This window comes from Uloborus diversus, chromosome 3 (genome assembly GCF_026930045.1).
Source record: "Uloborus diversus isolate 005 chromosome 3, Udiv.v.3.1, whole genome shotgun sequence".
In the NCBI taxonomy this organism is placed as follows: domain Eukaryota; kingdom Metazoa; phylum Arthropoda; class Arachnida; order Araneae; family Uloboridae; genus Uloborus; species Uloborus diversus.
The window spans coordinates 175101451-175116748 of NC_072733.1; the positions used below are offsets into that span (position 1 = coordinate 175101451).

Below are 15298 nucleotides of genomic sequence, written 5' to 3' on the forward strand. Positions count from 1 at the left end.
ATATAGACAACCCTGATTTTTTCAGTAATTGGACAGCAACTAATGGACTTGAACACAATCAAACACGTTTCAGTGACTTTCCATAACTGAATATAAATTTATAAATTAATTGGTTTTACGAATGAACCATTTTTGTTCAATAAAAATAGCTAGGTCGTATTAGTTTTTATTTTTCAGTAGTGTTCAGAATGAAAGAATAGGCTCGTGATTGTTTCTTTTAGGTACGTACCCATAATAATTTGATCGATATTGTCTCATACAAATGTTAAAGGCATTTTTGTTGACTATTCCTTCCCGATTCCAAAGAACGTAAAACAAAACTAAAATATAACTGGATATACCAGGGAAAACATAAAGTCATCAAAAATAAACAAATGAGCAACGATTAAACGAATAACAAAAATAGTAAAACATACAGAGGATGGCCAATTTATTATACTCAAGCAAACTTTTCTGTATTTTTATTGTTTTTTAGTGTTGTTATTATTTGAACACATTTTAAAGTTTATTTAAAATATGAAATATATTAATATAAAAAAAAATAAACATATTAAACGTAAAGTGCCTTCTGTTCGATACTAAAAATAGGTAAAAAAAATCATAGTTTAATAGCTAGTAACTCCCTTTTATGCTGCTATCACAGCTTGGATGCGGCGTTGCATGCTTTCAATGCATGATATGGCTACTTGCTTTACCTGGTATTACATATGAAGCAGTAAGAAGCAAAGGGATGTAATTGGACATTTTCAAGTTTTGAGTAAAACGCGTATAAAGACTACGTCCTAGGTAGGCTTTCATTGATTTTTTTTCTAAATAATGCTGTACAGCAGCACCTACCAGGGCTACTAGTACTATCTCTTGCCTCAAGACAGAGGAGGGGTTCATCTACCATTTGTACTAGTTATCTCCAAATTTTTAATTTTGCCACTTGCATCTCTTTGCTTCTCACTACCTCATATAAAGTCGTAATTTTTTTTCCAAAAATCACTCACGAGAAGCAGCTTTTAACTTGAAATTTTAACGGACACTGACGTCTATCATATTTAATATATTTAAAAAAAGAAAAAAAAAGCAAAGTGTATCTACAATAAACTTTTAAATAAACTAAAATGTGTTCAAATAATAAAACTATGTAACAACAATAAAAAGCAATAAAAATACAGAAACGTTTGTGTGAGTATAATAATTTGGCCTCCCTCTGTACTAATAAAGGGACGGAAAAAAATCGATATCGTAATAAAACATAAATTTTAGTTTACAAAATAATTTAACGCGTTGGATATTATTTTCGTGAAGAAATCAGTGTTTACATTTTGTTTCAATGCTTTAAACTGTTTCTAGTATAAGGCTTCGGTTTAGTAACTGAAAAATGGTAGCACTTAACAATGGAATTACTTTCGAAAAATCGCTTGAGTTCTTGGAAATGTTCCATGGCTTCTACTCCCGGAAATTCAACAATAACATATGACAGTTGCGAAACCTTAAAAATTACAGTTCTGCAGTACTTTCTTTGAAAGAGTAAAAACGAAGAAATACTGCGTTTAAATTTCGAACTAACCAAAATATCTCACTAACAATGATTTTTTTTATTTACTTCTTGTTACAAGTTATAAGTTTCGATTAGTAATTTGCTATTGTACGTTCAAAGTGCCACAAGTAAATGTGTTTTCTTTTCTCTCGTTCATTGCAAGGGTTTGAGGTATTTGTAAAGGTAAATTCTTCCAATACTTAGTGCTGGAGTTACTGAATCTTTGATATACTACGCCAATGAAATCAAGACAAAAGCATGTAAATAAGAAACAATGGGGCTTAAAACTTATTAATTTTTATTCTGTATTAGTAAAAAAGGGATGCTTGATGAGTTGATTACAGATAAGACAGTTAGTTTATACTAATAGCATATTAAACATAATTGTTAATCGTCAAACGGAAATAAATTTAACTGCTTTTTGGATTGTATGATTCAAGTATTTTTTTAAATTTTTGTTTAATTCAGACAAAAATGCACCCAACTTTTAAGTTCAAGTATCTGTTTTCAAAAATAGCAGAGAATTTCAAACTGGTCTTGTGAAGTGCATTTATTAAGTGTTTTCTGAAATCCTGATTGCCTCAACGGTGCTGCTAGTGTACATTGTATTTCTGCATCAGTTTTATAAACTTTATTTTTTTGTTTTTTTTTTTTCATTTTAGTGACATTAACTGGGCTGTTAAAATGCAAATAAATCTATTTTTTAAAGTTTTCTGAGGGTAATGATCAATAAGCTTTTACCAAAAGTTTGTTTTTGAAGAACTCTTTGTCCCCTACATTAAAAAATCATCGTTATTTTTTAATTTTTAAGAATCAAGTTTTCATTTTTCACTAATTAGGAATTTAAAGATGATTTTCAGTTAAGATACTATCTAGGCTGAAATGTGAGCTCTAATTAAAATTTTGAAAATGTGTTTGGTGGCAACTTTCTATGATAAAGGCTTAAATTCATCTTTTAATATAAGGGAAGTAGTTGATGCATAACTACTAACATCATTTGCAATTGTATTGTGAAGCCCCATTTTAAAATATTATATTTCATATGTATTATAATTACGTGTGTTGAGTAAATTTAAAACTAAAATAAAATTTAGAAAATTTAAGTTTAAAACGTATTAACTGCATAATAGTTAAAATTGGTTAGAACTAAATTGATATTTTTTGCTCGTAAATCACAGCGAAATATCTAATTGTAAAATAAAGAACTTAAAAATAACAAACTTTTTGCTTTCGCAACGTTTTTTATATTTATTTGTGCACAAATCATAAATATTTTAAATAATATAACAGTGGTAGGATAAGAACATTTGGTTCTTATTCTAATTTAGTTTACCTCTTTAAATGTTCATAAAGAAAGAAATTCTAGACAATAATATATAACAGTGTCTACAATAATTTTATTCTCTGCAACTTCACAAACATGCAACACAGAAACGAAAGAGCTGCGTGGCAGGAAAACAGATTTCCGGTCAACAGCATTGGTTTTAAAGAGAAAAAAAGTATTCTCATAAGGCAGAAGAACCCCTGAAAGGCCCACCTAAGTTCTAACACCTTGTACGTCAATATTCTGGCCTTCATTTAAAAAGATAGAAATATATTATACACTATGTCTATAAAGTTCTGATTTATTTACTCTGTGTAGTATAAGAAGGAATTGATACACCATAATTCATCCCATATTTACCTTTTTTTACTGTTATATCACAACCACCTTCTTTATGGAATAATTCTTCATATGAAATTAGAATTAGGAAAAGCTCATTGCACAGCACTGTTGAAGATGAAGGCTTTGAAATGTTAAAATCAGATGATGATGTTCAGATTTTGATTCTGCATCAGTGCTTAGGGGGTAACAGCAAGATGAACAAGAAATGCTGAAATTGTGACTGAAGCGAAGTTCATATTTGTCAGGCCCAGTGTCCCTATTGAACTTCAAAAACCACGTAAGTTTTCACCGTTTAGTCAATAGGCGTTTTTATCTTGAATCAGAACAGATTGCCCAACTTGTGACTTGCTGAAACGTTTGAAAATGTTGTTACATATGCTCAAAAAGATATAAAATATGAAGTATGATAATTCGTAAAACTTAATTAAAGTGTAAAATTATTTCGTTCGGATATTTAATTAAAATAAGTTGATATTGTTCTAAATAATGACGAAACACATCATTGTTTTTTTTATGAAACGAGAAATAAAAGGTAGAATGTAATGAATATTTTACGATTCAAGGTTTCTGATGAGCTGTTTTCTCGCGATCATATCGTCCCTACACAGTTCAGAATTTAACATCCTTAACATGAATTTAGTCTGCTATGGATATATAGACGTGGAAGGCAACCAATATTGGCTAGATAAATATTTTAGCTTCTTAATCAAGAAAACAAAAATGACGGATGTATCAGTGACGTTCTCTAGATTCATCCATTTCCTGATCTTCACAGTTTTGTACCGGAAAAGGACCGTTGCACAGGGAAGGATCGACAAGCTGGATAGGAGAATTACGATCAGATGTTAGCCTATCTTTTTGTGTGTTGCCCAAAAATGAATAGTGAAACTCCCCTTGACTTTCTTGACTAGGACTGTGCGAAGATTCAAAGGAAGCTGAAACACACCGTTCTTCATCATCACCTTGGGCATCCATTGAAGAAGGTTCTTCAGATATTCGAGAGATTGTCAAATTAGTGCAATTTTCAGTCTGTTGAGGAGGATCGCTAGCAAGATCCATGGCATCTAGAGACAATCCATTGCATAAGTCCCCAGAAACTTTGCCATTCGTAACTGGGACACTACTGCCACCATTGGCATTTCCTGGCGCAGTAGCTGTAGTCTCTGGATTTGTGGAAGAGGCATTTGCAAAGTTACTTTTGTTGGAAGTTTTGGAGGATTTACTACTTTTCACTTTTCCTCCAGGACTTGGTTTTTCATTCGTATGTTTGTGCTCGGCAGCTTCGGCATTTGATATGTTTTCCTGTTTTTTCCATTTAGTTCTTCGGTTCTGGAACCAAATTTTTACCTAGAGAAGAAAAAAAAAAGAGAGTTACTACATTACAAGATTGTGATTTTAGAATTTCTTGGATGACAGTGATTAAAAAATTCCATTGGTAATTATCAATTAGGTAACGCTTGTACTATGCCATCTAGAAATGTGTACTGTTAATAGATAACTCTTATTAGGACACAGCTAAAACACTGTACTAGATCAAATTTACGTTGAGAACCATTAAATACAGCATACGTAAATGTTTGAAAATTTTATGGCACTGTCATTATTTTGTTTACGAACGAGCAATAAAGGAAGAAAAGGTAGAAACTATCTTTATAGTAAAATTCAAAACGTAAGAATATGTGCTTGTCTTAAGCATTTAAATTTTGTTTTCTACTAAAAAGAAATTCAACTGTGAATGGAGGAAAAACATCATCTGGATGACAAATTTCGTGAACTTCGAGGTACGAAATCAAATTTTATTTATTTGATGCGATTAATAAGTATCACATCCAAGCACAAGAAATAAACCATGTTTGAAATGTGCTACTAAAGCTATTTTTGATTTAATGTCAACGAGCATCTTAAATCTGCATTTCCGCAGTAATTTCTAGTATTTAGTTTTATGTGAGGGTTTATAACTAATTTAAGTTACTAAAGATGCGATTTACTCGCATATTCATGTTTACGCGATTAAACGCAAGTAGTACTCATTGAAGTAGTACTCAAGATATATAATTTATTGCCAAAGGATTCTGTTTTTGATCTGAAAATTAATTTAGAGCAATGTCCGTTGTGAACATAGTTTAAAATACGAAATAATAATAGAATGAAATTAAAAATGATAAAAAATGAATAAATAAATAAATAAGATAGTAGTTAAAAATAAAATCTTTTTAGCATAAGTAAGCTAGCGAACGGCAAACCTTTCAATACTTAATTATCACAAATCCCTCCGTCGGAAGCGAAAAATCGATCCATTGTGTTTTAAAGGAAATGATACAAAGAAATTGATAAAAAAATTGGGCAAGATTTGCCTCGGTTTTTAATAACAAGGCAATTCATGTGCTTGTAATTATACTACTTGATATTCATTATTGATATTTAGTAAAGATCACGGATATCCTACAGCAATATCTAAGCAAAGACATTTGAAGTTTTAGTAGACTAATATACACATAAACAATTCTTTTATTTATTGAAAGAAAAACATGATTGTGTCTTGTTTAATATGGTTGGACTCATACATATTTAATGCGGTACCTGTTTGTAAGTGATTTGTTCTCTATTTTTTTTTATAAATTATTTTTGATTGTATATTAATTTTTTAATGGACTTCATTTGATCTATTTGTTTACAATCAAGCTAAAAGGTATTGATCAGAATCGAAAAATTTCAGATCTTTCTCCAAACAAAGCGTTAATCGTGAAGCGAGCGAACAGGAGTTAATCAATACTGTTCCCGATAAAACACATCAAAACGAGTAATTATATCTAAAACGAATATTTGAACTGGCTTGCGCCTTATGGACAAAATTATAAACTCAAAAGTTTTTGGTTTCGTTTTGAAAATAACCTCATATCATTTTTCTCCATCAAAAAAAAAAAAAAAAGATGAATGATTGAGAAAAGAAAACCAAATTTAGTACAACTTATCAGTTAAATTTAAAAAATGACGTAATTAAAAACTGTGCAATTTTGATATTTTATCATTACATCAAACCTGGACAAAAGTGCTGTGTCAGATTTGTCAATATTTTATTTTTCAAAATTAATGACAAACATTAAAATACCTAAAATGTTAATTCAACAAACTATTTTTCAACGTATACAAAGAGGTGTCCCATTGCAGTTACATTCCCAATACTGATTTACAATGTCTTCAGGAGCTTCTGTATCATTTTTTAGACACAGTAGGGACATGCAATTAAATAGGATATTTACATTTGAAAACAAGCTGCGTAGTAGGCTCGTATGAGGATAACTCATAAACCAACATTTTTGTGACATGAAATGGCATGAACTTTTATCGAATAACATTGACTTGACAACAGCTTTAACTTCTCCAACTTTTTAGACTAGTTGAGTTGGAAAACTTTAAAATTTTGTTTTTATTTCACTCACAGTTTTTGCAGTACGTACACTATTTACAACGGGAGCATTGATAATATTCGCCAAAAATAGTATCTAGCAAAAAAAAAAAAAAAGTTTTCTTGAAGCATCATGTAACTCATGTTAATTGCTTTACGTTCGTAACAAACACCTGAATTTTAGTGCATTTTAACGGAGAGAAAAATTCAACTTTTGCTTACATTATTATTTGAAGACTAGTAAATGTCCTTCCTCAGACCTAAAAAAGCTTACTGAGGAAATTCATTTCCTCAGTAAGCTTTTTTAGGTCGTAGTTTAACTTTTAGTTGTACAGAGTGGTATGAAAAGTGTACGTACGCTCCCTTTTATTTTCAGCATTATGTCAGTTTTTGTTGAATAATTGTTTTTCACTTTTACCTTGAAGCCTTAAGAGTCATAAACCTAGGAAGAACACCATTACTGTCGTAAAACTGGTGAATTCTGCGCCATGTTTTTGCAGATGTTTTGAGGTTTCAGGGATTCAGAGAAGTTTTGTCGCAAAACATTCGCGAGAACATGACCCAAAGTTCAGCTGTGTTATGACATGGATAGTGTTCTACCGATGCTAATGGCTTTTAAGACTTTAGGGAAACTGTATATAACAAGCATTCACCCTTAACGAACATAATGTTGAAAAACAAAAGAAGATATAATGCTTACTTTTGGACGACTCCGCAGTAACAAGAAGAGAATAACAAAGCGAAACATTTAGTTATTGAATTATTGATACTAATATTCTCAAAAAACATCGCCATGCACTCAATTAACAATTTATCAGATTTAGTAACATGAAGTAAGTTATTTCAAAGTTGAATTTTGCTTATATCAGAAAAATAATATATGGATGCCTGTATACCAGAAGACACTATTCTGCAGTGGGAAGGTAAAGCACAGTATCTGCAGAAATGAGTTTCGGAGATATCTCAAGAAACGTATTTTAAATTCCATGCTAATGACAGGAAAATGTCGGAATTGGAGGGTTTTAAAATTATTTTTCGGGATTTATTTTCAGCGAAAACCAAATAAGAAAGCTTGTAAAATGTCGAAAGTTCATTAGATGACAAAGGGGGGGGGGGATGAAACATTTGCAGCTACGTTGTACCTTCTCATGGCAGTATTGCTTTCAAACTGTTGAACATTGAACCATCACTAATGCGTGAAGTCACTTTTCATTCAGAATTTCAACTATGTTAACTTTTGATGTGTACCTTATGAATATAAGATGAAGTTTTTATAGTAAGCAACATTTTAAAACTATTTTTAAATGAACCTAAGTAAAGTTATATTCAATATGAACATCATAAACCTAAAACAAAAACTCAGATAAAGTACTTGATTCTTTCGAAAATTCTGAAACAGTTTTTGTCAGACAATGCATCAAAACTGCTATGTCTTACATAGATAACCAAATATTTTGGAACCAAAAGAGGTCAGACACGGCTTGTGCATCAAGACACCAATTCGGGAACCACAGTACCTCTGTTTCGGTCTGCCTTCTTATGATAGATGTTTGGCTTCACGTGCGCTCTATCGATCTTTTCAGGTACTATTAATGACGCATCTGGCAGAAGATTTGGGATTGCTTCTGTTGCCTTTTTTTTCATCTACCATTTTTCTTTGTGAGGGAAACTTCCACTGATGGCTCGGCATTCAGCCAACTGGCACACCAGCAAGCTCCAGCTTCCACGACTTGTTTTTATAGTGTCCACTTACAGCCAAATGTTGCGAGAATTCAAGTTCTTTATTTCTCACCCGCGGATTCTAAATTTGTGGATAATGTTCAAGAACTGACTGATGCGAGGAAAATTGTTTCTTTCGGGTTAAAAAGCAGCATGGAAGATCGCCTCTGGTGTGAAAAAGAATAGAGCTCAGAATGCTCGATCATTGCTTCAGAACAAGAAGAAACGGCTGGATATTAATCATTTGGTGGAACAACTGAATAGATGAAAGAATAATAAAATTGTGTTTTCGAAGTATCAAGATTTTACCGTTTTAGATAGTACTACGGAATGGCCTTTTATTAGAATTAAAAAAAAATATAAGTACATTTTGGAATGTGACGAACTGTATTAATAATTTTACGTATAGCCTAACACAACATACATTAAACCAATTGAAATCAAATATTTGTGTAACTCCCGGTCGTCTGAACTAGATGGACTATTTTATGTATACGACGATTAGAACGATACGACATTTGACGATTAGAAATTCAGCAATTAGCATTATAAATTAGCAAGCAGAAGAAATTGAAAAATAATGTGGATGAAAAAATACTTTTAACATTTTTAATTAGAGGAAAAGTATTATAAACTTATAAGCGGTTACATTTTTCTCCATTTTTCCTATAACTTTCCTTCCAAAATTACAATCTTACTTCTGTATATCTGTAAATGCATTTACATATTTATTTTTCTTTTTTCCGTTTTCGAAAACTTTTTCTTGAAAAATTTCGATTTTAGGGAAGAAATCAATTACAATTCATTACCTGTGAAATACTATGGAATTCGTACTTTTACTTTTGCAGAAGCTAAGATTTCAACGTGTAAAGTAAAATTTGATATTTTTGCACTTAAGTAACTAAGTTACATATAGAAGTAATTAAAATTGCATATTAAACCTTTTATTTAAGAGGTTTTTTTTTCAATGCTGGCATTTTCAGTATATACATCTCAGCACAAAATTCTTAGATTATTTTTTGCATTATACTGATAGCTCTTTTAAAATAGCTTCAATAATAGCGTCCTCCTTTCATAGACCCGCATTTTACATTTCCTCCAAGTCTAAAGCAAAATAGTTTTCTCAAGTTTCTAAAGTACATGTATAAGAGAAACATGTACTAGCATTTAAAATCCATTCGTTGAAAATCATTTCCGAAACGCGCAAAAATACTAAGGGGAAAAACCGCGGGCCTTTATTTGACACAGAAGAGGGAATTTCCCGTTTCCCGCAGAAATGGTTTCTTGATCCTTGGTAAAGGGAGCAATCGAGCAAAAATCGTCATCAAGTTTTTACATTTCAACAGCAATGACAAGCTGTCCGTCCTTCCCCATTTCTGCAAAAATCAAAATTTATGACCATGTCTGGAGACTCGGTAATCCCTGCGTATATCAACTATGCTTCAACTGTAAATAATGCAACCTTTCCCCCAAGTCCTGCTTGCCTATCAACAAGTGTAACCATCTTTCAAACAGACATCTTCCCACCAACATTCCTACATTGCCGCGCGGTTTATATGAAGCAGTTCTTTGCAACTGTGGAACATAGAAGATGGAGTTAGATCATGATACTTTCGGAGATAAGCAATCAGGAGGCGAGTTTTTGGGGACGAGTTAAATATAAGCTTTTTGCCAGCTTCAGAATTTCTTTCTTCGTGCAAAACTTTACTGCCAAGCTTCTTGCTGATGTTCTTGATGTTCCTATTTTTTTCTCTTCTTTCGTTTCTTGTTTTTTCTAATGGTAGCTTTTGACGTGTGTTTGTAATTTTTCGTGATAAGGGAATTCTAATCCACTGGAGGTGCAGTAAAACCTCAAGGCTTTCTTTCTTCTCACTTTTTCCGTCATCCCTAGATAAATATACATAACACTCGTAGAAAGTGATAGCGCCTGTCGCGGGAGGAACCAGCTAATAATGGTTCCTAAAAAATACGCGACTTCATGATTGAGTGTCTGTTTATCACGTGTGAAGGTAAAAGGGCACTTGGCGTTTCTCTTTAAATGTGAGGATAAATTTGAAGCTAAATTTTTGGTGATATTACTTGTCATTATTGCTGCCAGAAAGCTAACCTATTTGCAGTCACTTGTTAGTGCTCGTGTGATGAAGATTTTCCAAAAATATTTTTCGCTTGTAAAATGTTTTCCCTTTAATTCATATGATGCTTTTACTTTGGTGACTTTTTCACTCTTTTTCCCCTCACACTTTTTTACTGTTTTCAAAATGAGGCTTAATAGGTATGATTTGTTAACGTTCAAGTTTTAAATTCCTAACCTACTGGGGTTTTGCTTTAGAGAGTAACTGTGGAAACAAAAGTTTATTATCCTCTAAAAGGTTTTAATCAATAACTTCTTCACTTTTGTCAGACATGTCCTTCGTAGAATTCTATAAAATTTTAAGTTTCGTTGAACGCACAAAATTTCTGTTGGCTCTATTCTTCACGGGGAAGACGGCTATGCTTGCTGAATATTTGCATTATTATAATTAAGTTGTTAAGGATTTTTAAACAGTTACTGCCTAGTTAGAGCTGCGATATGGAGTGGATAGCGGGCTTATGTAAAGAAAATATTTACGTAAGTAAATAACTAATCTGGGTTTAATTTGCTTGGGAGCTCACAGGAACTGTACTTCTATTCAAATTTACTTATAGTTTTACGAATCAAACGGAGCTCATGCTATTTACGCATAAAAATAAGTTCTGAAGACTATGGGGCTCTTACAGTTCTTTTGTTAAAAATTAAGCCCTGGTTGCAAGTATAATCGATGACAACTGTACATCGAAAGAAATTAAGTGTAGTAAGTTACAAACTTGCAAAAAAAAAAGTGGTTTGAAGTTATGAAACTACATACAAAATAGAAAAACTGAGCACTAGAAGCACATTTTGTAGAACTACGCCCATCCATTGAAAATACTAAATAAAATTATATTTCAAAGTCAGAAATTTTAGGCTGTAAATGCAGTTATTCAGAATGTCTTTTTACTATTATATTTCTCTAGTTTTGCATATGGGAAAAATCAGATACATACCAACAGGCTTATTCTAAGTATTGAAAATGTAAAATACGTCTCAAAAATTAAGTCAAACGAATCTTCACGCAATGCATTATGGGCAAAAATTTCTTATCTCTTAAGGCTAAAACTCAAAATAGTAGCACAACTCTTCTTTCCCTCACATCATCCATCCCAATCTTTATAAAGTTGCTTTTTTTGATTCATGGAATTGACCAGCATTTCGGTTTTATTATTTTGTTGCATTTCACTCCTCCAAAATGAATTTCACTCATATAAACAATGTGAAAGGGTATTTTTCTGCGCCTTAAAAATAAAAAATTAAATTCAAAAAGTCTAGCAATATCTCTTTGGAAATTCGCAGAACGTGTACTCAACTTTCAGAGCGCACTCTATGTACTGCGCTCTCAACTAACAGCGTTGTTTTCATTTCAGACTACTGAAATATTGCAGTGTATTAAGCCATACTTTTAATTAAATCAATCCTAATTTGACACTTAAAATTTAATCGCTTTTTGTAAAAAAAAAAAGACTTTTTCATTTATATAAAAGCAAGATTAAATTGAAATCCGCCTGTCCATGACAGATTTTTGGTTCAAATAAATTCCCGTAAAATAATAACAATAAAAAGAAACCATTCATAAAACAGACTAGTAGACGTGCTGCAGGAGCAAGAGAATTTTTTTTTTTCCTTTCTTTTATGTAGTTTAGCTGATTTTGGCGGGAAGTTAGTTCTTTATGGAATTGACTATTATTACGGTCTTATTGTTTTTGTACATTTCATTCTTCCAAAATGTATTTCACTTCTCTAAATAACATTCAAGACGTATTTTCATGACATGCAAAAAAAAAAAAAAAAAAGAAAAAAAACCCACATTAGCAAATGTCTCTGGTAATGATGCGGGTAAATTCACAGATCGTGTACTCAATTTTCAGAGCACATTTGTACCGAACACCGCTGACTTTCTTTAAACTACTGAAGTATTGTGGTGTTAAGTCATAAGTTCATTTGAATCAATCCTAATTTGCCACTTAAAACTTGATAGCTTCTTCCTAAAAAAGACTCCTTTATATACATAAGAGCAAGAATAAATCGAAATCCGACTGCTCACGACAGATTTTTCTCTTCAAATTGAATGCCTGTAGAAAAAAAAATCTCCCATTCATAAAGAAAACAGCCCAGTAGACGTGCTCCAGGAGCAAGAGAAGATTTTTTTCCTGAAGTTTAGCTGACGAAAAGCCGGGAAGAATCTGTGAGCGAGAGCAAAAAATCTTCCTCACACTGCAGCAGCGTCGCGTGTCAGGCAACCGGATGAAGCATTAGTAAATCATGAAAGCGTCGAGGCGTCGAAATGCATGGGCTTCTTTGCAATAGAGGTCTTGCTTGTTGATAAGTGCCTAGACACCCGTTGTATTTATAGTTGGCGGAAAACGATCTTCGAGGTGGCTTCTTTTGCTACATTTCTTGCTGCTGTTGCGGTGGTTGTTTGGCTGCTAGCGAGCTGACATTTTGATTAATGTGGTGTTCTGGGGAGAAAGCTTGCTCCGTACGTAATGGCCCATCCTTAAAAACAGGGTATCATCTACTGCGCGAGACAGAGGCCCTAGGAGCTCAATAATTAAAACTTTTCGAGCACCCGTCGCTGTTAGGAGTGAAGTGAATTATTTCGGGGGAAAAAAGAGAGAGAGAAAAAAAAAGGATGAATTCCGCCAAAGTGGCGAAGTTTCTCTTAAAGATATTCCGTTCATTTCACGCCAATTAAGAAAAAAGAAGTACGTCTGTGTCAGAAGTTAAAAACCTCGTAGCGATGAATAAATGGTCTTTGAGAGAGAGTATGATATTTTTATAGTTTTTTTCAAATATTTTTAAAAAATGTGTAACACAATTTATCATTTACAGAAAACTAAATCGCTTTTGAGATCAATTCGTAAATGAGTAAAATGTTTAATCCTAATAAATCTCAGCATAAATACATTGCAAAACGAAGAAATATTAATTACATTCGCTAATTCGATAGTAAGTATGTATTGCATTTGAGAATTATGCACAAAGAATAAGATAAATGTTCCCAATTGTTTCCGGTAATCATCTTTATACTTAAACTGCAATATTTTTTTTAAGTTTGATTGTGTGAAGGAAATGAAATCATTTTCATTTTAGCAGTTTACTTGTTTATGAATACCTTTGCTCTTCTTGACGCTCATTGTCATGCTTCAATCCGTAAATGACTTTATTTATTGATGATATAATAATGAGTTTGGATTACTTTCCAAGGAAGTATGCTTCATTTAATAAATGTTTTAAAATAGTTCCAACTATTTTAAGACGTTCATTAAACGCTTATGTAACGAAGTTTGCGTTCATTACTTTTCAGAGGTTTCAATAGCAGAATAAAAATAAAAATTGTAAAAGAAAAAGAAATAATGAATTAATAAATAAAAAAATCAAGAAAGAAAAGTTATAATCTCGATGCTTTATACGTGTGCAACCAGGAATATATTTCTTCTTTCAAATCATCATTTTCTTATAAAATGTGCTAATATTTACATTTTATTTAAAACATATTAATTATAACACCTCGATACATCAATCTTCATCTCATAGTACATTTTGTTACAAAACGTTATGAATCTTTGCATTAACTGCAAATTATGCAATGACCCTCGAAATCAAAAACTGAAAAATAAGTGATATCTTCAAATTTGTGTGATATGAAAGTGGAAATATTGTAAGCATTATTTCCATGTGAGTTAAAGCTGAGCATGATTATTTTGATTATTAAAAAAAATCGCTTTGAATTTTAGTTTTAGAATAGTTACTCACAGTTAGTATATATTTACAAATGTATTTTGAAATCAATTCAATATGCAATACAAATATTGCTCTTTTATTGAAAGCGTTCATTTTGTATTTTTGAATAAATTTAATTTGTAAAGTTGATTCGAAAATAAAATTATAGTGCCACTGAAGTTACTTGTATTGAGATACAAACTAAAAACTTAAGTGATTTTAATAGAATGTGAATAATTCTAGAGTTATTGTTAAACTTTTGTAACATCATGTGCTATTAGCTTCTCATAAAATTTATCTCACTCTTTTATTTAAAATATAACTAAACTAATTAAACATACAGTATTTGCAACGATACCTTTGATGACGAAAAATTTGCATGGGAATCGAGATTAAATATTGCATTAAAATTTGAAGTAATTTCAATTCATTAATAGAAAAAAAATCATTACTGCTGCTCAGATACTGTAATTTACAAATATATGCATCAACAGATATAAATTTCTTTAAAATACAATGGATTATAAACCATGCATTTAGCAATGTAAAATTACCATCTTCTTAGTTTTTGAATGACGTCGTCTTATTCCAGAAGTTACCTTTTAGCACTTACATTACGATATGATTGTTTCCAGTAGGATGCCAAGTCAAATTCATTTTGAAAGAAATCAAATTCGGAGCTGAATAGCAAACATTACATAAGATTAAAAATTGGGTCTTTTAACAAGCGTGCAAACAGTTTAATTCTCTTAAATACACCATAAATCGGATGTTTTTCGTGAAAGTTAAATTAATTTCCACGGAAAAATTCGTAGGCCCAGATGCCAAGATTACGTGGTATAAACACATTTCAAATAAAGCAAGAACTTAGTACAATACCAATAAACTTTTGTAAACATTGAAGGAACGTATGGAAACTAAATAAAGAAATAAAAACTGCTTTGAATTTCAAGCAGTTACAAAAGTAACTGGGAAAGTGAATTAAGTTGAATTTTGAAATTTATTTGACAGTTCTATTTATTACTAGATTGTTCATGGTAAATACTACGCAAATATGTAAGTTTTCTTTTTTCAGAAAAGCAACACTACTGTGAGAATATCAGTAAAGTAAAATGTTATTTGTTGTTAAAGTATTATTATATT

The 15298-nt window shown here is 31.6% G+C and overlaps 1 protein-coding gene across 1 annotated transcript in view; it reads right to left on the minus strand.

The window, feature by feature from the left end:
* Positions 1 to 2917: 2917 nt before the first annotated feature.
* Positions 2918 to 15298, minus strand: part of LOC129219301 (homeobox protein Nkx-6.1-like) — a 191707-nt gene continuing 179326 nt past the window's right edge. Inside the window, exon 3 of the mRNA XM_054853644.1 lies at positions 2918 to 4541. Within this exon, the coding sequence (XP_054709619.1) occupies positions 3927 to 4541 (615 nt within the window). The 3' untranslated portion in view covers positions 2918 to 3926. The remainder of the gene's footprint in view (positions 4542 to 15298) is intronic.